At 40.6% G+C, this 25,531-nt stretch overlaps 1 protein-coding gene across 4 annotated transcripts in view; it reads left to right on the forward strand.

The window, feature by feature from the left end:
• TRAPPC9 (trafficking protein particle complex subunit 9) overlaps positions 1–25,531 on the forward strand; it is a 538,771-nt gene that overhangs the window by 80,194 nt on the left and 433,046 nt on the right. For all 4 annotated transcript variants that reach the window (XM_054191250.1, XM_054191249.1, XM_054191251.1 and 1 more), the window contains 3 exons: positions 291–423; positions 7,602–7,765; positions 18,405–18,557. In XM_054191250.1, the coding sequence (XP_054047225.1) occupies positions 291–423; positions 7,602–7,765; positions 18,405–18,557 (450 nt within the window). The remainder of the gene's footprint in view (positions 1–290; positions 424–7,601; positions 7,766–18,404; positions 18,558–25,531) is intronic.

Below are 25,531 nucleotides of genomic sequence, written 5' to 3' on the forward strand. Positions count from 1 at the left end.
AATGTGTGGTAGAAACTTCGGTAGACTCATTATTTTTTAAATTTTACACATCACAGATACAAAGACGTACATATCTGTTGTTTGTATGTTGTCATGTAGTTATAAATGTTGTTATTTAGGGAGTTTGAAAACCCTTTACATATTTTGTGTCCTGAGACGATTCCCCTGCAGAGAACGTGATGGTTTGCGGAGCAGAAATATTGGCAAGATCTGATTAGTAAACTTAGTGCTTTTAGACTTTTCAGAACAGAAAAGTTCACAACATACGGATGTTTCCTTCTAAAAATCAGGCTACCATACTTCAGTTTTTGGAGTCTTCAGTGATTGCCTTCTGGACAATCTGCCAGGAGTGAAGACCAATGGCTGTACTGTTGAAGTCATTCCCGCTTTGCCGAGGCTGCAGATCAGCACCTCCCTTCCAAGGTCAGAAACTGAATTAAATGATGATTTTATTTGGTTGTATTTAGGCGTTAGTCACATTCTGAATAAAAACTCCTTCATCTGAGTATATAATCAGTGCTTTAGTAAAATAAGACATAAAATATGTCTGTGCTATTTACTTTGGAATATAAATCTTAAGTTTTTTGTTTTACTGCTCGAAACCTCGGAATTTCATAGACAATATTTTGACATTTACTTAACCGAGGGAGTGTGATGGTTATTCGTTATTGAAGTCATATTTTAAAAGAATGAATCGTTTAAAGGCTAAATATTCATAAGTTCTTTGACGTAAAGAGGTAACCCGTGGAATAGCATAGGTTGGAAAGGTGCCTCTGGAGGTCACGTGATCCAGGCTCTTGCTCAAAGCAGGGCCAGCTTTGAAAAGTGGTATGACTTGAATGGTAGATCAGGTTGCCCGGGGCATGATCTAGCTAAATTTTAATTATCTTCATGGGCGGTGTTTCCATCACCTCTGTGGTAAATCAGTTCCAATGTCTGACCACACAATAGCAAAAATCACCCCCTCTTCTTTTTTCAAAACTGAACCAACCCAGCTCTTTGAACCTGTCCTAGGTCAGATGCTCTAGCCTCCTAATAATTTTCATAATTCTCTTCTGGATTTGAATGAATATATCAATATTTCCATTGTTCAGGACGGGCCAAACTTGATACCATACTCCAGAAACAATATGTTTAAGAGGTACAGTAAGAATCAACTAAAATAACTTCCTTATATGCTCACCAAAAAAGACACAGTAGGAGTGTGGGGGTTTTTGTGGCTTTTTTTTTTTTGAACTTTTTTTTCCATGAAGACTGTAGCTGACTAATTGCATGATTTTAGAGAGAGCTGGTAAGACACTGATTCAGTTCAATTCTTGGAACTTTTCAAGGTAGGAGCATTCACCTACTAAGCTGCATGTTGATCATTATATGTCAGAGTCTTGCCATCCATCTATGTTTTGCAAATAGCTGTAAAAGTACAGAGTTTCATGGAATCACGGAATCTTCAGAGTTGGAAGGGACCTCTAGAGATCATCTAGTCCAACTCCCTCATCTAGTCCAACTCCCAAAGTTTCAGTTTTCCATTTTTTTGTTTGGTTTGTAGGTTTTTTTTAATATTCCTTCTAGCTATGGATCAGGAAACAGCCTTTTTGTTACTTACTGCCTTGGTAGCTCAAGTACCACAGGGATTGTTCTATTGATTGGAGCATCTCAGCTCCATTTATGATCCTTAGTAGGATGATCATCAGTGTCGTATGTCGCAAAGACATATATACGTGTATATATACATATTTTTTTTCTAGTTGTGTTCTTCAGCAGGGTTTACTTAGTAAAGCAAAGGAACTGGTTTTGTTCTGATTTTTCTGTACTGAATTCTACTTTTCTAATCTGGAATGGGCTGTTTTGATGGCATTGTGTTACAAAGCTATAAAAGTAATATCCTGATGAAGACAGCAAAATAATAAAATGCTGCAGTTGAGTTACATGTTGGTAAATTCCCTATAAAAATTCTGCTAGATTAGGGAGTCTGTGGGGTTCCGCTGTACTCAAAATTAATATTGGCTAGCCAAGGTTATGAATATATTAAAGAACATGATGGGTTTGAAATTAAAAGGGAATTGCAAATATTCTTAAATGAGCATAATATCTGCTCTTTTTGGATATATGTTCAGCTGCTAATGTGGAACATTAACATGATTTTCTTTGTATATTGGTGTCTGTTTGCTTTTTCAGTGCTGTTAAGTGTACTTTTAGTTTCTTCAGACACTTTAGTTTCAGTAGTCAGTCTCAGTTCATGTGACATCCTGGGAGTTCCGATGCGCTCCTGGCTACCTTGCAGCATGCCAGCGAGGTCTCTGTTTACCATCACTTCTTCTCCCAGCCTCTTCGATACCAGCAAATTGCCTCATGTGACTCCTGTCAAGTGTCTTATCCTTTGGGTTCTCTGGAGGACGATGTACTTTTGAAAGACATGGCAAAGAAATGAAAGAGAAAACATACTTCATTTACAGACAGCAGAATAAAATCTCAATCCGATTTCTATCTTTGCATCTTGCTGATTTGCTTTATGTTTACATTTGCGTTGATACCCACCTTACCAAGGGGTGATGTTGGGCTGTATTCTTGAGAGAGAGTCTTTTCCTGACAAAGCACACTAGTTTTTATAGCTGCTTGTCTTTGGAACCTTCTGCTGGAGCTGAGATGACTTGTCTTATTTTTTCACCAAATTTATTTATTTTTGAAGTATTTGAGATCATCTTGATACTGTATTTATTTCCTTGCTTCTTTGTAGGTGATATTGTTGGTATGTAGGAAGAGGTCTCTTTGAAAGGTCAAAGATATATAGCTGTTTATAATTTCTTTTACAGTTAATCTAATAGTAATTTTGGGGTGATAGTCATATTGGCAAGAATAATTCCAGGCCTTTCTAGGCATATCACAAGCTCTTTTTAGAACTGTAAAATACTTTTAAAATTGATCTGTGTTATAGAAGGTCAATTTAATAAACTCAATTTTAGCAGAAGCTGCAATAGAATCAGAGAATCATCTGGGTTAGAAAAGACCCTTAGGATCATTGAGTTCAACTGTTAACCTAACACTGCCAAGTCCACCACTAAATCACGTCACTCAGACCCACATCGACATGTCTCTGAAACACCTCCAGGGGTGGTGACTCAACCACTTCCCTGGGCAGCCTGTTCCGATGCTTGACAGCCCTTCTAGTGAAGAAATTTTTATAATTATCCAATCTAAATCATTTCCTCTTGTCCTATCACTTGTTACTTGGGAGAAGAGACCAACCCCCACCTCTCTACACCCTCCTTTCAGGTAGTTGTAGAGAGCGAGAAGGTCTCCCCTCAGCCTCCTTTTCTCCAGGCTGAACACCCCCAGCTCCCTCAGACACTCCTCACAAGACTTGTTCTCCAGATCCCTCACCAGCTTCGTTGCCCTTCTCTGGAACCGCTCCAGCACCTCAGTGTCTGTCTTGTAGTGAGGGGCCCAAAACTGGACACAGCACTCGAGGTGGGGCCTCACCAGTGCCGAGTAGAGGGGGACGATCACTGCCCTAGTCCTGCTGGCCACACTGTTCCTGACACAGGCCAGGATGCTGTTGGCCTTCTTGGCCCCCTGGGCACACTGCTGGCTCATATTCAGCCGGCTGTCGACCAACACCCCCAGGTCCTTTTCTGCCCAGCAGCTCTCCAGCCACTCTGCCCCAAGCCCGTAGCGTCCATGGGGTTGTTGTGGCCCAAGTGCAGGACCCGGCACTTGGCCTTGTTGAACCTCAGACCATTGGCCTTGGCCCATCGATCCAGCCTGTCCAGATCCCTCTGTAGAGCCTTTCTACCCTGAAGCCGATCAGCGCTCCCGCCCAATTTGGTGTCATCTGCAAACTTACTGAGGGTGCACTCATGAAGCCCGCTGTGGGTTGAGAAAGACTTTGTTAGTATATATGTTCATTGTTATGTGTATTTGTATATATATTTGTGCACAATTTTATATGTATCGTATAGATTATATAAAATTATTACACGACTGAGTAAAACAATCCTAATGGAAAAGCTGATGAAGTAAGAAAATTGAGGGAAGAAAATGCCAAATAAATAAAATTGGGGAAGGCTTCTCATATTGAAAAATATCAGTCACTTCCACAAGAACCAGAAATTTTTGAAGCTGTGTGCCAGGCATTATCGGTTGCTTTCTTGATGAGTACTTTCTAATATAGTGAAATAATTGTGCAATACTGTTTTGCTCACGGCCATGTTTGCAGGCAAAGAAGAAACACGATTTACGTATAAAGCCAAGAATTCACTGTTTTTATTGTAATGATTCCTGTATCAGACTGTTGTTAGTCCAGATGCAGTTATTGCAGGCGAAAGAAAAAGAGAGAGAAAATACTTTGTACAGAAGAAGAATCGTTATTAATAATACACTTGAAACTGCTATACACACACTTCCTATTTTCTACCTATTTTCCTAGTGTTTCCTCAGCTCCTCTGAGTCCTGAGGTTGGCCTTTTCAGTCTGGCCGTATATTGCATTGTCAGCATCTGGAGACCTTCACCGAGAGGAATATGATGGATTGGAGGTTTTTTTTTTTTCCACTCTAGAAAACACTTGAAGCCGTTTTTGTTTGCTACCACATTTTTGTACCTTGTTCTTTCTTCACTTAAAGCTTAACGTTGCATCCAAATTTAATAGATGTGGTGCTTTTTTTTGTGTATTAGATCCTTGTTTTCTTTGTTACCCCTGAAAGCTCTTTTTGCCTAGCTCCATGTCTACGTTTCTTTGACTGTTAGTGATTTTTTTTTTTTTTTTTTATAGCTGTGAGGTCTCCGGTGCTAAGCATGTGCCCTGTCTCTTACCATCCCATTCCAGTACTACTCTTTGCTGCGTCCTGTGTCTCCACTTCGCAGTGCCTCTGCTGTTGTACCAGACCTATGTTTCTCTACACGGTGTCTCCGTGTTAGTCATAAATATCTCATTCTACTCAGAACAACTGCTTTTTACTACTAACTGTATAAAACTATGGTTGTGCCGAACAGAGGTAACAGAAATAAAGCAAATTGAGCATAGCCACCAGGTCAGAAGAAAAATTGCTGCTACAGTAAGTCAAACCAAAGTTGCAGGCAGGTCAGGACAAGTTCAGAGCGGGCACAGAATCACAGAATGGTTTGGGCTGGAAGGGACCTTCAAAGATCACCTGGTTCCAATCCCCTGCCATGGGCAGGGACACCTCCCACCAGACCAGGCTGCTCCAAGCCCCATCCAGCCTGGCCTTGAACACCTCCAGGGATGGGGCATCTACAGCTTCCCTGGGCAACCTGGGCCAGTGTCTCACCACCCTCATTGTAAAAAATGTCTTCCTTATGTCCAGTCTAAACCTACCCTTTTGCAATTTAAAGCTGTTGCCCCTTGTCCTGTCACTAAAGGCCCTGGTAAAAAGTCTCTCCATCTTTCTTCTAAGCCCCCTTTAAGTATTGAGAGGGTGCAATAAGGTCTCCCCAGAGCCTTCTCTCAGTCACTCCAAATGCCCAAACTTCACAGTGCTGCAATGAGAATGATACATGACAGTAAATTTCAAATTCTCAAAAACCATGTGTTTTAGGTACTTGGCATAGATGTGTTCTGAAAGACTAAAATCTGCTCTTATTTGTGGAGGCTGCTTATCTTATGGTGAGGAAGGATGGGATGGAGAGGAAGGACAGCAGAAATACCTGCCAGAAGAAGTTACTGAACCTGGGTTTACCAACAGAATTATCGGTCATTAATCTCAGTAGCTTTTGCCCTTGTATCCTTGATCCCTTCTGACCACTTTGCATTAGCATGAAAAATACAGTCAGAAATTGAACCTCTGCCCATCTGTCTTGTTCTGCAATCCTCTTTCTCATTCATGTTCTAAAGAGTTCATTTATATTCACTATTTCACCTTTCGCGCAGTGAATTTCTTCCAGATCTGTTCCACTAAAACTGCGTTCTCTCAACTCCCGTATTACTTCTTCCTAGCAAAGGTCAAGGTTACCGCTCAATTCTCCTTTATCCATGATGTGTTGTCACAGCATTGCGTGTATCTGCCGTTTCAATAATTGACTGGTTTGACACATTTGTTACTTTAAAATGAAACGCTTGATAGTCATTTGAATAAATTCTCGTGTTTCTGAAGCTTTAGATACCCATGCGTTTTCTCTAGCACATATAACTTGTAGAATAATTTTTGCTTCATCTCCAAGTTATTTTTACAATCTATTGCTCTACTAAGTGTAATTTACCTCATATTTCAGATACTGTTTATAGAATCATAGAATGATTCGGGTTGGAAGGACCTTAAAGATCATTTACTTCCAACCCCCCTGCCGTGGGCAGGGACACCTCCCACCAGACCAGGCTGCTCCAAGCCCCATCCAGCCTGGCCTTGAACACCTCCAGGGATGGGGCAGCCACAGCTTCTCCGGGCAGCCTGGGCCAGTGTCTCACCACCCTCACAGGAAAGAATTTCTTCCTAATATCTAATCTAAATCTCCCCTCTTTGAGTTTAAAACCGTCACCTCTTGTCCTGTCATTACGCTCCCTGATAAGGAGTCCCTCCCCATCCTTCCTGTAGGCCCCCTTTAGGTACTGGAAGGCTGCTAGAAGGTCTCTTCGGAACCTTCTCTTCTCCAGGCTGAACAACCCCAACTCTCTCAGCCTGTGTTCATAGCAGAGGTTCTCCAGCCCTCGGATCATTTTTGTGGCCTCCTCTGGACCTGCTCCAGCAGGTCCATGTCCTTCTTGTGCTGAGGACTCCAGAATTGGATGCAATACTCTGGGTGGGGTCTCACCAGAGCAGAGTAGAGGGTCGGAATCCCCTCCCTCGCCCTGCTGGCCATGCTTCTTTTGATGCAGCCCAGGATGCGGTCCCTTATGATCTCTTAAGAAAATAGTTTCTGGGTGAACTGCTGCATAAAGCAGTGCTGCTTATCTGTCATTAAATGTGTTTGGGTCTTCATTCCACACATATCATATGTTGGTGGACTTGGGAATGCCTAATGATGGAAGATAAGGGATCCTCACTGTGAGGCCAAAGGATTCATCTCTTCTGAGGTTTCTTCTGCTGGTTAACTTTATTCTCACTTTTGTCGTTTTTACGGGCTGATCAGAGAGCAGTGTGGACTTCAGGATCTTGCAGAGGACTCTCACCCTGGTTTCTCCTAAGTAGCACTGAACTTCTTATTCTTCTCAATTTTATTTTTTGTTATTTCTCTTTTACATTCAGCTCTTGATACTCATTGGTACTCAACCCTAGTGTTCAAACACTTGGTAGATGAGATACGACTTTTTCCAAGTTTGCTCATTCTAATGACCTGCTCTTGCTTTTTTTGCTCTTTTCCCTTTTTTATGGTTTTTGCAGCATTTTTTAACAAGCTTTCACAGTTAGGAATACATATTTTATATTGTTTGAAATCTGACTTGTCTTATGCATAAAATATTAACGTTTGTCCTCAATGGTTATAAAAAATGACCCTGTCTAAAATGAGAATGGAAAATGATATCTAATAGCTTCAAGATTGCAGAGCAGTAGTTTCGGAGTTTTCAACGAATAGTTAATAGAATGTAGTAACTTGACAGGTTTTTAACATGTTTATCGTAATATTTTGTTTGTCCATGTGTCACATTTTGTAGGTCTGCTCATACGCTTCAGCCTTCTTCAGGGGACGAAATCTCCACTAATGTGTCTGTCCAGCTTTACAATGGAGAGACCCAACAGCTCATCATTAAGTTAGAAAATATTGGAACAGAACCACTGGAGAAGCTGGAGGTCACAGCAAAAACGGTCAACACCAAGGGTGTGTATGCTGATTTATATTCAGAAAAAATAACCATCACTTTTTCTCTGATAAAAAGGGGACCAGTTGTGTTATGCTTCTTTTAGGTCAGTTTAGAATAAATATCATAATCCCTGTTACGGAACTGGAATCATTCAGTTTGATTTCATTGTAGGAATATAGCTATGAAAGAGAATGTTAGAAAATGTAGAAAGAAAATGAAAGAAAGCGTAGAACCGTCTGTGTATCAAAGGGTCACTTTTCATTTCATTTTAATGTTACTTGGGGAAATTTTGGGTCTAAATTATTTTCTTCTTATGTCTAAATACACTGATTAGTTAAATTACCATTAGCAGTAATGTTGTACTACTTGAGGGAGTGGAAGTAAATAATCGTAGAATCTTCATGGTTGGAAAGGACCTTTGAGATCATCAAGTCCAACCATGTACACACAAAAAAACCCCCAGACCGCTACAATCTCTGCCACTAGAGCATGCCCTGAAGTGCCACATCTACATGTTTCTTAAACACCTCTAGGGATGGTGACTCAACCACCTCCCTGGGCAGGCTGTTCCAGTGCCTGACCACTCTTTCAGTAAAGTCATTCTTCCTAATATCTAATCTAAATCTCCTCTGCCGCAACTTCAGACCATTTCCTCTGGTCCCGTCATTATTCACTTGGGAGAAGAGGCCAACACCCACCTCTCTCCAACCTCCTTTCAGGTAGTTGTAGAGGGCAATGAGGGCTCCCCTCAGCCTCCTCTTCTCCAAGCTAAACATGTCCAGCTCCCTCAGCCTCTCCTCATATGACCTGGTCTCCAGACCCCTCACCAGCCTGGTAGCTCTCCTCTGGACACGCTCCAGCACTTCAATGTCCCTCTTGTACAGCGGGGCCCAGAACTGAACACAGCACTCGAGGTGAAGCCTCACCAGTGCCGAGTACAGAGGCACGATCACTTCCCTGCTCCTGCTGGCCACGCTATTCCTGAGACAAATAAGCCTGCTTCTATCTCACTTAGTGAGCTGTAAGAGAAAAAATGGGATGAAAGACTTTAAAAAACATAGCAATAAATAAAATAAGCTATTGTGAGTTAAAAGAATGATTGAAGGTATGGAAGAAATACAGTACATCTCCTGCTTTCACTTATGTCTCCTAAAATACTCTGTACATATTAGTATTAAAAAGTAGGCTGATAGGTGAATCTTGCCTTTGCTTTGCGATGTGTTTTATCAATTTTGATTTGTCCTCTGAGGCACCGTTATGAAAGTGATATTCACAGAACTGCAGATGACAAGCAACATAATCTTTACTTACAATAGAAATACCTTATTTTATTGCAGGTTTTATTCTGTCAGTGCCAGAGTATTAAAACGCAATGTGATTCCTGGTGATTTTTGTTCATTTCAGTATTGGAGCTCGTGATTTTTTTTATTTTCCAACAGAATATCCTTTTCTCTGTAACCTGAGAGAACAGGACTTGCCAATCATCTAAGAATAGATTTTCTGTCTGAGACTTGTTACCGATAATAATTTTAGAAGCTGAAACATATGATGACTTAATGTTCTTATTTAGATGATTCCAACGTGCGCCTACTGTGCTAGGTGCTGTATGTATGTAACGGAAAGACCAAATACAGAACGCATATAAAATGGTGAAGTTTATGGAATGAAATGTATTAAATGGTGGAATATATGGGCCTCTGAATCAGATGTTAATCAGACTCTTAGCACATAACGGTACGCAGTTAATTGATTCAGAATTTTGAACAAGAGACTCTTGTCAACTTTAAAACCATCATCTCTTAGTTAAAACTTATGTTAAAAACAATGGGGGCAAAGGAGAAAAGTTGATACACTCAGTATGAGTTTAATAAAACTTTTACTTCATCCTTCATTTTCTTTTTCTGTAGCAAATGTTTATAATGAAGCCTCTTTGTGTATTTGACAGTCTCTTAGATGTTATTAAGCATGATAATAATAGCTTTTATCAGAAAAAGGAAAATGTCTGATGAGTAAGTTACAAATATTCATACTCAAAAAATGCAACACTTAAATGGCCATTTTGGAAAAATAGAAATCAGAGCGAGTTTTGAGAGGCACCAAATGATATTTATTCTGAGAGTGTGAGAACCGTGCCGTCAGAACTGCAGAAGCCTACGCGGGCAGGAACCTCTGGAAATCGCCTTAAACAAGCGTCTTTTGAAAGCAGAACTTTAAATGAGGTTATCCAGGGTCCTGTCAAGCAGAGTCTTCAGTTGCATTGTCTCACAGGAGCGAAATGCACCCCCGTGTTTGGAACTGTATGGTCGAGAATGTTATTGGGAGGAAAAGACGTACTTACATAAGTATGACTTTTACATGACTCTGTGCTGTGGGTACAACGTAAAGCGCTGAAAAATGCTATCCATGGCAAAAGAACTCATGGTCCACATTAAGCCTGTAATAATTATGTTATTTCAAATGTGGTTGCGTGTAGGTCTTGCAAAGGATGGACCTTTGCCTTTTTAATGGACTCTCTTCCATTTTAGTTATTATAAATTGATAAATGCATAAGGATGGACTCATGGTACAGTGCGACATGTCCCACGGGATTCTGGTGATCAACAGGGCATTTGTAATGTCATCAGCTGAGTTTGGTTGTTGAATACCACATGTGTGGAAATAATGTGGATGTGACATTAAACCATCTCTAATAGCAACACAAACTCTTACCTTGGTATTATATACCAAACTGAGAACATATGCAGACACTTATGAACTATCTGTAGTGCATTCAGAAGTTGTCTCTTGGATGTTCTTTACTACTCCTCAGCTGAAATGTGCCTGTGATTTAAACTGCTCAAGGTCTCCTTGAAAGCTGTTAGGCATCTTCATCTGCCGTGGCCACAGCTTGCCTGTCAACTTGGGAGCCTGTGAGAAGTTGTCCAATTTCAGCCAAATACAAAGAGCTTTCAATCATCCCTTGTTTCACCTGATTCGCTTTGGTTCTTTTAGTCTTGGCAGTTGCTCGTAAATCTTTCGCAGCTGCTGCGTGCCTGCCTGTCTGACTTCCATTTCCTTCCCTTCTCTTTCTGGGGCCACAACTTTCAGCACGAAGATGAATACCGTAAATAGCAAACATTCTCACTTTTTTGGTTGATATTACTGGGTGGGATTAGGTGTTGCAGTGCGGTGACCTGACCTCCCTCTTCTGTTACATTAGCTTGAGCCAGTCACTTTCCTTGAGGAAGCCCACTTCTCTGGCATTGTTTTCAGTGGTGTCTTGTTAATGAGAACCTCTGGAGATGAGGCTTTCAAACCTGCCTTCCCTTAGTTCTTCTCTTCTGTTTCTTTCAGGTGCAGCTCTTTAGCTTTTCCACTCTGGCCCTCAGATAAATGAGCAGAAATTGCAGCTTGCCCTGTGCAGTTCGTAAAGGACGTGACAGAGTTTTTGAGTCCTTTAGCAACCACGCGTTAGGGAACAGATCCTGAGGCAAATCAGGAAAAGGGACTTGTCATGTTGCCACAATAAACATGTCTGTCACGTCTTTTAATGTCTCATGGCACTGCTCTGTCTGCCAGGCTGTGGTATCTGGAGGTTGGGCGTCACATGTATACTGTCAAGGTCAACTCTGTGTCACCTCACGTTGTCCCTCACCAGGTCAGATGGTCTAATACTTATTTTAGAATGATGACGTGGGCAAAGGGGGATGCCTTCCATCATTTGTCTCCAGCGAGCTCTTGGCAGAGGCTTATTTCTCAGTTAGGGGTTGCACTCTGAAAGCTTTGATAACCCAACTACTTGATCCACTCATGGGCAAATGTAACCCTGATGTTTTCCAACTTGAAGGACTGAGAAGAGCGTGCCAGGTGTTCTCACCAGCCTCATGGCCTTTAGGTTCTAGTAGTGAGCACCAGCTGCATGTGCTGAATGAACTTGGATGATGATGCAAAACCTCACTGATCTTTTTTAGAAGTGATTGACCCCTGGGATTTAAACAGAGAAATAAATTCACCTGTCTAGCTGTATTCTTCCCATGGTTGTTGAACACATCTGCTGTGGTCTCAGCTGTTTAATGGTGCCAGACCACAAATGAAAAATCTCGGCGGTCCAGGTAACCCACTTTAAGAACTGTGAATATCCTGGAATAGATCTATTTACCTTTTTTTTGCCAAACAAAACTGCAAGGTCTTTCAGATTGGAGTTGGGTTATGTTCCATAGAGAGTTGGGAATGCAGGCAGGCTTTTCTCCGCTTAGTCCAGATGTCCTTGTGAAGGTAGGACAGCAAGGAGCGTTGGTAATCCAGCCCCAGTCTGGGTGCTGTGGTTTTACTGTCTGGGTTTCTCAGCTCAGGTCTCTTCCTCTCTGCCCACACTGGCTGACCGAGATCTTCGTGATTTTGTTTGATTCTTACTAACTCTTTTTTCCACTCATAGGGTAAATGTCAAATGGTTCATGATTTTAGAGCATTTTTTTCCTCCTTTTAGGGATACTTGCGAAGTGCCTAGAGGAAACTCTGATAGATACGTTTACATTGTAAAGAACGTAACAAGTCCAGAAAGTTAATTTCTGTCTACCAGGTCTGAATTCAAAATATTCTGGATTTTCGCCTCAAATTTAAAGAGGCTGTTTTTCCCCAGTCGCAAAGGGAAATTAATAATAATGTCGGTACAATGCCTATGAGCTGATGAACTATTGCTGCTTTTAATGCTGTAACTCGAGTGTGCTCTCCTGGTTTGAGCCCCCAGTTCTTCTTTTTTAAAAAAAAGGTGGCGGATACTCTGCAGTGCAAAATGTGCAACTTTCATTTTTGCTAGAACGTCATGCACTTGGAGGAGTTAAGATGTATGAATGCCACTGCCTGTGCATTTCGAACTGATAGGTATTTTGAGGTCCTTTGTATTCTGCTAGCAATATACACTGCAGCTGGTGAGGCAGCGAGAGTCAGACATGCAGATTACCGTAGAAGTCTGAACAGCTTTGTTGCCTTGAAGCACATCAGATTTCTGTCTTCAGGTGTCTGATCATACTTAGAATCATAGAATTGTTTTGGTTGGAAGGGACCTTTAAGATCATCTGGTCTAACCATTAACCTCACCCTGCCAAGTCCACCACTGAACCATGGCCCTCAGCACCACGTCTGCCTGTCTTAAATTCCTCCAGGGACGGAGATGCAACCACTTCCATTGGGCAGCCTGTTCCAATGTTTGATAATCCTTTTGGTGAAGAACTTTTTGCTAGTATCCATCCTAAACCTCCCTTGGCACAACTTGAGGCCATTTCCTCTTGTCCTGTCACCTGTTACTGGAGAGAAGAGACCAACCCCCACCTCTTTACACCCTCCTTTCAGGTAGTTGTAGAGAGTGAGAAGGTCTCCCCTCAGCCTCCTCTTCTCCAGGCTGAACAACTTCCATTCAGTGTAGAATCATAGAATGGTTTGGGCTGGAAGGGACCTTCAAAGGTCATCTAGTCCACCCCCCCTGCAATAAGCAGAGACATCTTCAACTAGATCAGGTTGCCCAGAGCCCCCTCCAACCTGAGCAGTGTTTTTGGAGATGGCGCATCTACCACCTCTCTGGGCAACCTGGGCCAGGGTTTCACCACCCTCATTGTAAAAAATTTGTTCCTTATATCTAGTCTGAATCTTCCCTCTTTTAGTTTAAAACCATTACCCCTTTTCCCATTGCTACTGGCCCTGCTAAAAAGTCTGTCCCCGTCTTTCTCAAAAGCTCTCTTTAGGTACTGGAAGGCCCCAATAAGGTCTCCTCGGAGCCTTCTCTTCTCCAGGCTGAACAACCCCAACTCTCTCAGCCTTTGATTTGAGAGATGTGCAGTACTCTGGTCTCCTCTTTCTGTGCGAGTTGGAAACTGCTCTTGCATTTATATTCCCTTTCAACTGCTCAGTTTGAGAAGCAGCAGTTGTTTTGGTTTTGTTCTACAGACTTCACCTTTCAGCTGTAGTCTGTTTCCTTTTTCTTTCTACTGTTTCCTTTTGTCCTTACCTTTAAACTCTTTCCCCCACTGTTCCCAGTGTCTTAATTAAATTGCCAGCAGTGTTGCTAGCATCTCGCTGGACCTCCAGGCTGAACTGCGTCTTCTTATCCTCCTGTGGGGGTGTTTTTTTTTTTTTTTTTTTTGTAAATTTGCGTTTGTCAGGAATCCACAACTGTGCTCAGAACACTATTCTGTGTATATACAGTTCCTCTGGTGCTTTAAGTTCAGTTTGCAATTTTGAGGCTGTCTGCAGATGATAATGCTGTGGTTAATAGAGGATTCAGTCCCGTCCTGCCCCATTCTCCCATAGGAAGACAAAGGCATAAGAATTTGAGAAATGTCCTCCTAGGGCTGATGGTCCATCTAGCTCAGGAGTCACAGGGCATTAGGAGATGCTTCTGAGGGACAGCGTGCAAGCCTCGCCACTCTTGTGGTGTTTCTGTGGCGCTTGCTTATTATCCGTAGTTGCTGTACGTGTATCCTCCTCTTTAAACAGCCCTTTTTGGTCTTACCCGTGAATGTGCCCGTCCCAGTCTGAAGCTGTTGGTGCTTCTTGCCACTGCAGCCTCCTGGAGCAACACATTCCAGAAATTCACTAGCAGCTGGGTAGAGAACCGCTGAACCTGTTTTAATCCCATCTCCTGCTAGTTTTATCAAGTGCCTGCAGTTCTCATACCAGGGAATTTAGCGAACAACAGTTCTGCACTCACTTTATCTGCCATCTTTGCAATTTTTGTAAGCTGCAGTCATCTTCCCCTACTCAGTCTCTTCTTCAGACTGAAGAATCCCAGGTTTTTCCAATCTCTACTCAAGTGGCAGCTGCTCCACCCCCTCGATCATTTTGGTTTCCCTTCTTTGGATGGTCTCTAGCTCTAGGATGTCCTCCTCACAGTACAGAGACCAGAACCGCAGACAACGCTTAACGTGTGAGCGCACCAAGGTTTTATGCGGTGTCACAATGCCCCCCTTTGACTTGCTCTCAGTATCCTTCCGAATGATGACCTGTGTTTTGCTATGGTGTGGGGTTTTGGAGTTTTTTTGTTCTTTTTCTCCCCCATTGCTGTTCAGTAAGCTGTTGATTCCAGAGGACCATCCACGGTGACTCTAGGGTTTCTTTCTGGAGATGTAACTGCCAGTTCCAAGTTCAACATACCAGGCAGGGCTCACCACCTGCCTGCCCCCCTCCCTCCAAGATGCATTATTTTACCTCTGTCTGTTGCTCCATGTGTGTATGTAAGTCCATCTTTTGCATACTCACTTGATTTCATAAGGTCCTTTTGAACTTCTTGCCTTGGACGTTACTGCTTCCCTAAAGGATTTTGAAACCTACTCGGGATAAACTCTGGAAATTAATCTGATCAAGCGGTGAATGTAATTTGCAGGACAATTTAATGCTGATAGCCTTAAACATTGTTATTGAAAGAAATGGCTTTGTCGACACTGTTCTTCTATAAAGCATTTTATAAAGAGGAAAAAAGAAATCAAAATCGCGGTAGCTCATAAATTCTATACCTTTGCAATATATGCAATTGAGATATTGATGTTCAAATACACCAAATACTAAACACACTTGAATTTGTTCCTATTTAAGTAATTTCGAAATTCATCATTTTATGGTTTTGCTTGTTGACTGGTTATCTTAAGAGCAAATAATTTTGAGAAAAATGGTAGCAGTCCAAATTCATGTTGTTCTGTACAATAGCACGAATTTGTGCTGGTGGGAGGGTAAACACAGATTATGGCTTTTCATAATGGTTTCAAGAGCCATGTAAAGTTAAATACCCGAAGAGTCAATAAAGAATTGTATAGGTGTGCTCACATTAAAATAAACCATTTGTGTGTCTTGGGAAAGAGAGTAAATTAGGAAAATGAGAAATGTAGCAAAAAGCCAGATTTACCTGGGAATTTAAGATTGAAAAGAATCGACAATATGAGGTTCTCGTGATCTCAAAAGACTCGCTTGTCTGCCGAGTTTCTCTATGCAAAATCCAGTGTGGGCTTTTTTCTTTGTCAGACCTCAAAATGTGTTAAGAGTTAGATTGTGTTAGAGTTACCCAAAGTTACCTGGTGAGTTAGCTATTATATGATATTTGTTGTGGGTTTTAGTGATGTAGTATCCAGTAAAATGATGAAACAACTTCCTAATTTAAACTCTTGACTAAAAATTGCTTGTAACTTCAGCTGTTTGCTAAACACAAATTTTGGACTCTAGAAACAACTGAAAACAGGAATATCCCAAATAAGACTCTTTCCCACTGAACTGAAAGGTTTGAAGCCCTGTGCTGTAGTATAATTCACTGTAATAATTATGACTGAACAAGGTGAAGAAAACACTATTAAACTATAAAGCACTGCCAGATAAATATAAAGTAGGTTTTTCTCTACAGTTTAACTTTTAGCTTGAGCTTGGACTTTGTCTTGTAATTACAGGTGTTGAATCAGAGAGTATCGGCAAGGGCTGTTCTCACGTGGAAAGTCTTTTCACTCATAATACCTTCAAATAAATCTCCTACTTAGTGCAAATACAGTTTGGGAACGACTTGCTCATTAAACTGAAAATAGATATGGGATATGTCATTCTTCTTTGCTTACACTGAGCAAAACCATCCCTTTAGCGTATTATGGTTTTACTTACCAGGAAAAGGGTACAGAGATTGCTGTACTTGTTGAGCCGCTGCTTCTCTTTAAAATAGAAGACAATCAGAACAGTGATGTGGTTACAGCTAAATCGCTAGATGAGCTGGAGGTGACTTTAAAGAAGCAATTATTAGGACGATTTTTTTTATTTTTACCTCATCTTTGTTCTTATAAAGAAGTCTGTAATATTGATTTGATGTGGAAAGACACAAGACAACAATTGATGGTCTGTGAGAAAAAATGTATCTCAGGGAAAGCAGTTATTGTTTAGGTAGAAGTTAATGGAAAAATAGTCGCTTTTTTTTTTTCTTTCCCTAGTTGCAGTTGTTTCTGGGCAAATGCACAAAGTTTGGACTGGAATTCTAATTACTTTTTTTTTTTTTTGAAAGACCCTTAATTCCGGATGGTAGCTATTGAGGCAGTCTTCCCGGCCCGTTTTCTCACGCGTGGATCTTAAAGGATGGTTTTGGAAGGGCTCTGAAATGGCAATACACCGATTTACTCTTAAACACAGTAGCCTGGTACAAAGTAGAGGTGAACCGTGTGACTTGCAGTGATCCCCGTGGCACGCACAGCAGTGTTGAACTAAGCCTTTAGAATAATTCTTCAGGGTTCTACAGTAAATTAATAAATATATTTTTAGGATTCTGCCAGTTAAACCATCACACTTATTTTATGTATTAATAAACTTTTCTGCTGTTTTTAACATTCTATGGTCTTGTAAATTTTAATAATTTCATGCATGTGGTGGGTTGACTCTGTCCGGAACTGAAGCCCCCACCGGGACGCCAGACACGTACTGCGCAGCAATGGCCACGAAAGCTGGTGCGTTATCAACCCTGGTTTAGTCACAGATCTGAAACGTACCACCATCCAGGCTGCTGTGAAGAAAATTAACTCCATCTCAGCCAGACCCTGTACGATGGATGTTTTTACCACCCTTCCTGAGATTATTTATGAAGGGCATAAAAGAAATAAGAGATCAGCGGGTATTTCTTGTGCCTATTTAGTATCTGAAGTAAGATTCATTCAGGGAGAAGTCGCTGTGTTCCTGTACCGTTCTAGTACGTAACAACCTTTTCTGTCATTCTAAAAAAAATTATTTGCTCTTGTGTAAAGTTCATAGAATATCACTTTTTAGATTTCTTCTGCTGAAGGCACTTAAATGTCCGTGACTTTTGGTTTTGATGTACTTCAGAGCTTGAAATAACAGATAACTAACTCACCCTTCTTCTTCCTGAAGCTGACTTAATTAACCCTCTGCTCTTCTTTATTTCAAGAAGGATCTTTTGTTGTTCCTGGAGTAATAAGGAGACTGAATAACGGGATAAAGTATCCCAATGTATTGATGAACAGTAAATACTGGGTTTTTTTCTGATATTACCATCTGGCACGTTAGGTTTAGGGCACAGGAGCTAATAATTGCAGATGCCACATCTCATAGGGACCAATGATAAGTAATTTCTCCAACAAATATCTTTTAACACAAACTATCCTGTCTGGCAGCATCCTTAATATTTGGGTCTTGTACACTTGGGGCTTCTCGGTGTTGAGAAAGGACTTTATTTTATAAAAAAATGAAAGCTGATGGTCTTCCTAGCCTCCTCCATTGTGTTTCAGAATTGTAACTGATTTATTTTAGTGTAATATTTTGATGATTTTTTTTTTTCTTTTATGTGCCATTTCCTGCGTTAGAGTCTGTATGATTCAAAACCGTAGGAAGTTTTAGGTTCCCCTTTCAGGGTGTGATCTGGAGCATTCAAAGAATATATTTAATGCTGCCTATTGCGCAGTATTTTTCTTGTGGTTGTGTTCTTCTTCACTTAGGTTCATCTGTTGAGCTTTGCAATCTACGTGCTCCCAGGTCAATGTCAGTGACCTCGCTAATGTCTTTCTAGTGCTACATTCATTTTTAATGCCTTAACTCTGAATGTTTCAGAATGTAAACAGAAAATGACAAATCAGTTAATACTCTCTACACGTTATAAACTTAACCTTCCTTAACACAGGGATTATGCTCATGACATTTTTCCTTATTTTAATACAGAGAAGCTGTATGGGGACTTCCTGAGTTGGAAGCTGGAAGATACCCTCTCCCAGTTCCCTCTAAAACCTGGAAAGATTGCAACGTTTATTGTAAACATTAAAGTGAAGCTGGACTTCTCGTGCCAAGAAAACCTCCTGCAGGATCTCAGTGATGGTGAGTTTTTAATTTCTCCTTGCTTAGGGGGGTTGTGTGTCCTTCTGAGAAACTCTTATCCAATTGTCGTGCCATTCATTTTAAAATACGTGCAATGTGGCTGCGTATTTTCATATTTGTGTCTTGTAATGCAAAGACAACTGTTCAGTGAGCTGTACAGATTGAAGAGTGAATTTTTGTGCCACCTATGGGTAAACTAAACTTTCCCATCATGAGCCCTTGCCCTGCTGGCTTTTTAAATCTTTCTTGACAGAGTGTTTTTGATCTGTCTCTTTGCATCCTTATCTTATGAAGAAAAATAGTTTGCAAACAGCAGTGGGTTTTAAAGAGAAATAACGTTAAGTTGATCATTTAGTTATCCAAGATTGTAGAATTCTTAATCGTGGCTGACTGCAGTTTTGCCAGAAGTGACACACTGAAACGCGGGGCGTAATCCCCCTAATATTTGTACTGGCGAGAAAGTTTCATGTGCTTAAACTCATTGTTTCTTTTGAATAAAAAAACCAAACCAAAACAAAAAAAAACCGCACTCAATGTTTGCTTGTATTAGAATTATCTGGAATTACAAGTACCAGATACTTTTAATAAGGATTTCCTTTTTATAATAAACACACAGTCTCACTGGAGTAATTGCTATACTCTGTATTTTTTCAATTGCCTATTATATTTACACTGATTGAATTAACTTGACAAAACAAGATAATCCTGTATTTAAAAAAAAAAAATTAAAAAAAATCATTGTTATTTGGACTGTTTTGCAGGACGCAGTTGCGGGTATGCATTATCAATATAATTAAATTTTTAAAAAATAAATATTTTCAGTATAGGAAAAATACAACAAAATGATACACGTAGCCTATTCACGTTGAATAGGACTGAGTTCGCTGAGTTGTCTTGCAGATGCATTTAGACAGAAATTATATTAATTGTTAGTAAATATTAAAAGGCTTCTTTGTTTTTTTAAATGTCGCTGGTATAAAATACATAAATTATAAAAATATTTTAGGATTTAACTGCAAAAACCCCATAGTGTTGCTACGCTAAAGTTTACTTCAGAACTTTTTGAAAGAGCTGACAGTGGAGGAATCCCCCACCTTGGTATTATTGGGAAAAAATACCTGACAAGGAACCGAGGCTTTGAGAAATGCCCTTGATAGGAAACGTCATTCCGTACTGCACAGATTTGTGCTACAAACTCACAGGATTGCGGGGGGTGGCGGGAGGAGCTGATTCGACTCTAACCGTAGGATGATTTTGCTGTTTCAGGAGCAGATGCTGCTGCATTGTTTACAGATCCCTGAACTCTTGGTCCTCACACGCCCTGTAGATGACCGCTCTTTTTCCATGGAGATTCTAATGGCTTTTTGCTTCCTGATTTTTATAAGAACTTTTCTTAGATCATAGTTTACTCATTATCTGTTACATTGCGTGGAAAGGGTATAGGCGAGTTGACTGAAAATTTAAATTGAACTTTGGAAACTTAGCGTTTATATGTTGACAGGTTAGCATTAATAGGAACGAAATCAGAGGCATGGAAGTGAGAAGGAACTTGATCAATTTAATCAACATAACTTGAAAATGAATTATCAAAGTCAATATTTTAAAAGATAGACATTACTGTGCTTGGTGTCGGTTCTGCTGATTTAATTTTTGTAAATTTTAAAAATATATATATAGAGAGAGATAGATAAAAATAAAATTTCCTTCATTTGCCCTGTCTCCAAAAAGCTTTAAAGGCACTCTGAAGCTACGCTTGCCCGGCAGTTTTCCAGATGAAATGACATGCAAACAAAATATAGAAGAGAAGATAACATACTTCTCAACTGACGTTGAACAGTTAAGGGATTTGGGCCTCTCTTTTTCTGCCTGGGTTTAACTTTTAGGGGACCACATCCGAACAAAGTCTTTGAACAACATTTTTACCTTGTTATTTCTGCCTGCAGCTTCTTTGAAAGGTTGTGATACTGAAGCCTGGAAGCAATTCAACCTTTTCTCGTTTGGTGATGATAAAGGAGTAGAATCCGTTAGCGTTTCCTTAGAACTTTGGTGTCTTTAGGTGCTGTGTACTGTGTGTACTTTGAAAGTATTATTAGAGATGCTAAGTATGTGGACATTTTTATTTGCTACTTTAATTTTTCTCTATTGCTTTTAACTTTACAAATACTGTACTTTGTAAAGAGGCAGGTAAGATCCTGATGTGAAGAACAGTAAAGAGCTAGAAAAATCAATGGCAACTATGACGTGACTTTTAATCACATGGTAGCTATGGTACCTTTTTCTTTTGAAGACCAGATTTACAATGATGATCAAAATACTCTCGTCTCTTAAAAGTAATGCCCTTAGCAGGGCATCTGTTACTTTGATCTGTTTTCATTTGCTGCTGAAATTGTTTCCTTTTACGCTCTTTGTAATCAGGACGTAGTACAGAAAGGATAAATTACTGATGTTTCTGATGATACACTTATCCAATTGGAAAGTAAACTAAGTTATCAATCAAAATTGATGATCTAATTCTTGTGTGTTGATGGTATACCGTCTCGTAAAGAAAAATGTTAGATGTTCTTCTAGATTAAAGGAAGCAAAAACACATGAGTGGCTGTACAGGATCAGATCAATGACCGTCTAGTCCAATATCCTGGCTGTGATAGTGGCTAAGAGCAGATGCCTGTGGGAGAATGTAGGGGGAATCGTGAACATAATGCGACTTTCCTTTAGGTGGTTGGGCTCCAACTGTTGTTAGCTTAGGAAATTCCAAAGCCTGGTGTGGTTCTGCTGGTTTTAGGCATTGTTTGTTAGTGGGTTTCTCTTTCATGGAGTTCTTCACTCTCTCCATCAGCACTGTACAGTATGTTCTGGCAAGAAGAATCACAGCTAAGTTACTTCTAGCAGCTTTGCACCTGCTGGTGTCCTTCTGATATTACCTGGTTCTTGTATTACAGGAAAGAGGTAACAGTACGTCTTCTAAACATCTTACCTACGCTCATGGTTTTTATACGTTTCCTCATGTTATTGCCACAGTGGTCTCTTTCACAGACTGAAGATTTCTAACTGGGGCTTGGTTGTCCCTGTTATGGAAACAGTTCCATACATTGACAGCCTTGTTGTCCCTTTGGAACCCTTTCAGCTCTATAAGTCTGAGCTGGGCTGTATGCCTTGCATGAAAGGTGATGTATGTATTTCTGTAGTGATCTGATGATGCTCTTTATTTTTGTTTTGTATTACTTTCCTTATAATAATGCAATAATGCACAATTTGTCATTGGCTTTTTTGACTGTTGCTGAACACTGAGTTTGTAGATTCATAAATCTGTGAACCATAGCTCCAGGGTCTTGCTCCTGAACACTAATGGTACGCTGAGAGCCTCTTGCTTCACATGTAAGTTTAGGGTTGTGTTTTTCCCATTTATTTATAGTAAATTTAATTTGACATTTTATTGCCCAGTCATTAAGTTTCGTGAGGCCCTAGCTGTGATGTCAGGAATGTGCCATTCTGTCTGTGTTGTAGAGGCTTCCGTGCTGGGAATTGAGTTTATGCAAATGCAGCCTAATAATGGAAGAATGTACTTCCCATTAAAGCACGTCATTTAGGGTTCTTGTTACAATCTGGATTGCCTTGGTTTATTATCTTTGGAATTCATTACTTTGCAAACCCTTTGAACAGCTGGGCAGGTGTTCTAGAGACACTTTGTTGATTAGGATTAAGAAGACCAGGCTTATGTTTTGAAGTTGACCAAGTTTCAGGGGTTGCCTGTAGGAGACCTGTCGGCTGCAAATGCTAATGAAGTTTTGGATCTCCTGTCCCTCAGCTGGGTGGCTCAGGGTTCCTTCTATGTACGTTCTTGGTCCTCTGGCCAGGAGAGTCAGTGTGTGTATTTAATTTGATTCTAAGGTGGTTGTACTAGGTAAGACAGGAGGAAGCTCGGTATCTGATCCGTCTAGCCAGGCTTAAGGAGCTGAAACAGTAAGGTCTCTGTCACCTGTTCAGTCAAAGAGGTCAAGGGGATGCTCACATTATAAGCATAATCAATTCTCCTTCCCAGTCATTGTGCTTTCATTTCTGAAATCCAGTATTTCCCTGATGCCAAGTAGGAAAAGAACAATAGCTGCTCTTTCTGGATTGCATTATAAATGGCAACTTATTGGTGGGAAGCAGTCTTTCAAAAAGCTTCCGTTACATGGGGATAATGTTTTGCAAAATTAATGAATTAATCTACAATGAGTACTTCATTATGTAAAATGTTAGCGTTCATTTATTCGGTGTATAGGGAACATAAAGACAGGTGAGAGAATATTTAAATTCATACACTCATCAAAGGAACTAATTAATTACACGCTAAGAGAGACGTAAAACTATGCCTTAAGTCTCTCCTTCCCTTCTCTGGGGGAGAAAAGGTTGCAGAGAAATAATAGCATATTTCTAAAAGCAGGGATCCTGGATATTTTTTAATATTGGTATACAAGACCATTGTCTGTTTCATACTCTGTTGCTCTTCTGCTTAAAGGGCTATATTTTATCTACATAACAACGGTCCTACACTTACATAGCATATAGACAATATATTTCTTTGTTAGTAAGATACCTGGCTTTGAATTTGAATGTGGTCTTGACAGGTCTTCTGAAAAACTAAGTAGCCTAGAGGATTCTATTAGGATAATTGTATTAGTGATGATGATGATGATGAAGGAAGTCCTCAGAGATATTTCAGTATGATCATTTACCTGTTACTGTGCTTGGTTGCCTTTATTACGTTTGATCACTCAGAATATTTTTTCAAAGTGACTTCATTTCTAACAAGTTTTTTGTCTCTGCAGTTTGGAAATGTCAGTTTTCATTTTGGTTGCGCTGTTTGTCTGAGTAAATGAGGGGGGTTTTTTTGGTTTGTTTTGGTTTTTAAACTACAAACGCTTTTGTGTCCTCCATAAATTCATCACTGTATTACTTTAAAAATATTCTTACTTTTTTGAGAACTCTTCTTACAGGGTTCTTCTTGCATTCCAGCCATAGTGCTTACGGAAGATAAGGTGCCTTTTCCTCTTACAACTGCCTTTTATTCTAGATACATAATATTGGTTTATAATTTGACTGCTACAGAGTGGGGTTTTTTACCAGTATGTATGTGCCATAGGACCTTAGCCTATATCCGTTGTACCAGCCACTATACAAACATGTAGTAAGAGGTATTTCAGGCCCCAAATCTTTCCAATGGAAATCGGTAAGGCAGACATGAGGCAAATAGCAATAAATTTATGATTGGCGCGTGCAGGCTAATTGACCTGCCCTCTTCTTATGCTGTTTCCTTGCTGAGGCATTTTGTTTTAGCATCTAATGTAGCATGCGTAAATAATCTCTAGTCTTTGATTATGAATTTCTTTACACTTCATTTGCTCCCTTTCGTTGTATTCACCCTTAGTCTAAATTTAACTTCCGATTCTAGTTTAAATCCTTCCTCAGGAAGGAATCTTTGCTTATACTGCATTTCCTATTCTTAATGATTATTACTGTCCTCTTCAAATGTCATGGGGTCTCAAAGAAGTGCTTATTCTGCTACGTGTTGTCTCTGCCCTGCTCCTGGGAGCCGGGGTCGATGCGTTGCTGGCAGCTTTGCCTGGAGTCTCCTGTGGGATTGTCTTCAGCCTGGCTTTGAGAGGGGGAAGGAACAGCCTCTCGATGCACACCTGCGGTGTGAAGGGTGAAGTGATTATACTGCCTGAAACTCTATTTGCTCATGTTATTCCCCTCTTTGTTGCTGCAGACAGCAAGTTTCTAGAATTCTGCCTACTTTCAGCAGAATACAAAGTTCTTTTTTTCTAGGGGAAAAAAAAAAAAAAGCATATTCTGGTTTGGCAAGCATAGTCTCTTTGCTGTCTTGAGTTGTTTTTTTCTCTCTCTTCTGCATGCTGAATGTACTTTAAAACTGTTACGATATTCTTAGGAGAGGTTGCCTACCAAGAAGCTCTTTGTTTTGAAATTTCTATGAGGCAATGGATTCACAAAATAAACAAATGGGCCGAGGGGGCATTTAGTTTTCATATTTGATGCTCAAGTTGTGTACTTCCCCAAAACTCTGACATATCTCTTGGGTTAGTATTTCATTCTGTTAAAACACTCATTTAAGAAAGAAGTTACTATAGTGTTTTTATATTTTTTGAATACGTGGTGGTTAGCCTTGATCCCTGCTCCGGGCCTGCAGCACCTCCTGCCCTCCTCCTCCTGCGCCCTGAGGCTCCCTCTGCTGCTGCTCCCTCTTTGCCTTCCTCCTCCGCTTCCTGGGCCACAAAGGAGGAATGGTTTGGGTTGGAAGGGACCTTAAAGATTATTTAGTTCAACCCCCCTGCCATGGGCAGGGACACAAAGCCCCATCCAGCCTGGCCTTGAACACCTCCAGGGATGGGGCAGCCACAGCTTCTCTGGGCAACCTGGGCCAGTGTCTCACCACACTCAGGGTGAAAAATTTCTTCCTAATGTCGAATCTAAATCTCCCCCTTTCAGTTTAAAACCACTACCCCTCATCCTGTCATTATATGCCCTCGTAAAAAGTCCCTCCCCATCCTTCCTGTAAGGCCACCTTTAGGTACTGGAAGGGGCTCTAAGGTCTCCCCGGAGCCTTCTCTTCTCCAGGCTGAACAATCCCAACTCTCTCAGCCTGTCCTCACAGCAGGGGGGCTCCAGCCCTCGGATCACTTTCGTGGCCTCCTCTGGACCTGTTCCAACACGTCCATGTCCTTCTTGTGCTGAGGGCTCCAGAGCTGGATGCAATACTCCAGGTGGGGTCTCAAGAGACTGGAGTAGAGGGGGAGAATCACCTCCCTCAACCATGTGTCTTGAGAAAACAGCAATACAGAGGTTAGTACTGCTGTTGGATTATACGTATGTCTTCTGCAGAGAAGAGGCAGTTCAACACAAAATCTTATGCTGTTTTGGATCTCAAGTGACTCGCGTTGTCAGTTATCTGTAGACTGCCTTGGAACATAAAT

Source organism: Rissa tridactyla, chromosome 2 (genome assembly GCF_028500815.1).
Source record: "Rissa tridactyla isolate bRisTri1 chromosome 2, bRisTri1.patW.cur.20221130, whole genome shotgun sequence".
NCBI lineage: Eukaryota > Metazoa > Chordata > Aves > Charadriiformes > Laridae > Rissa > Rissa tridactyla.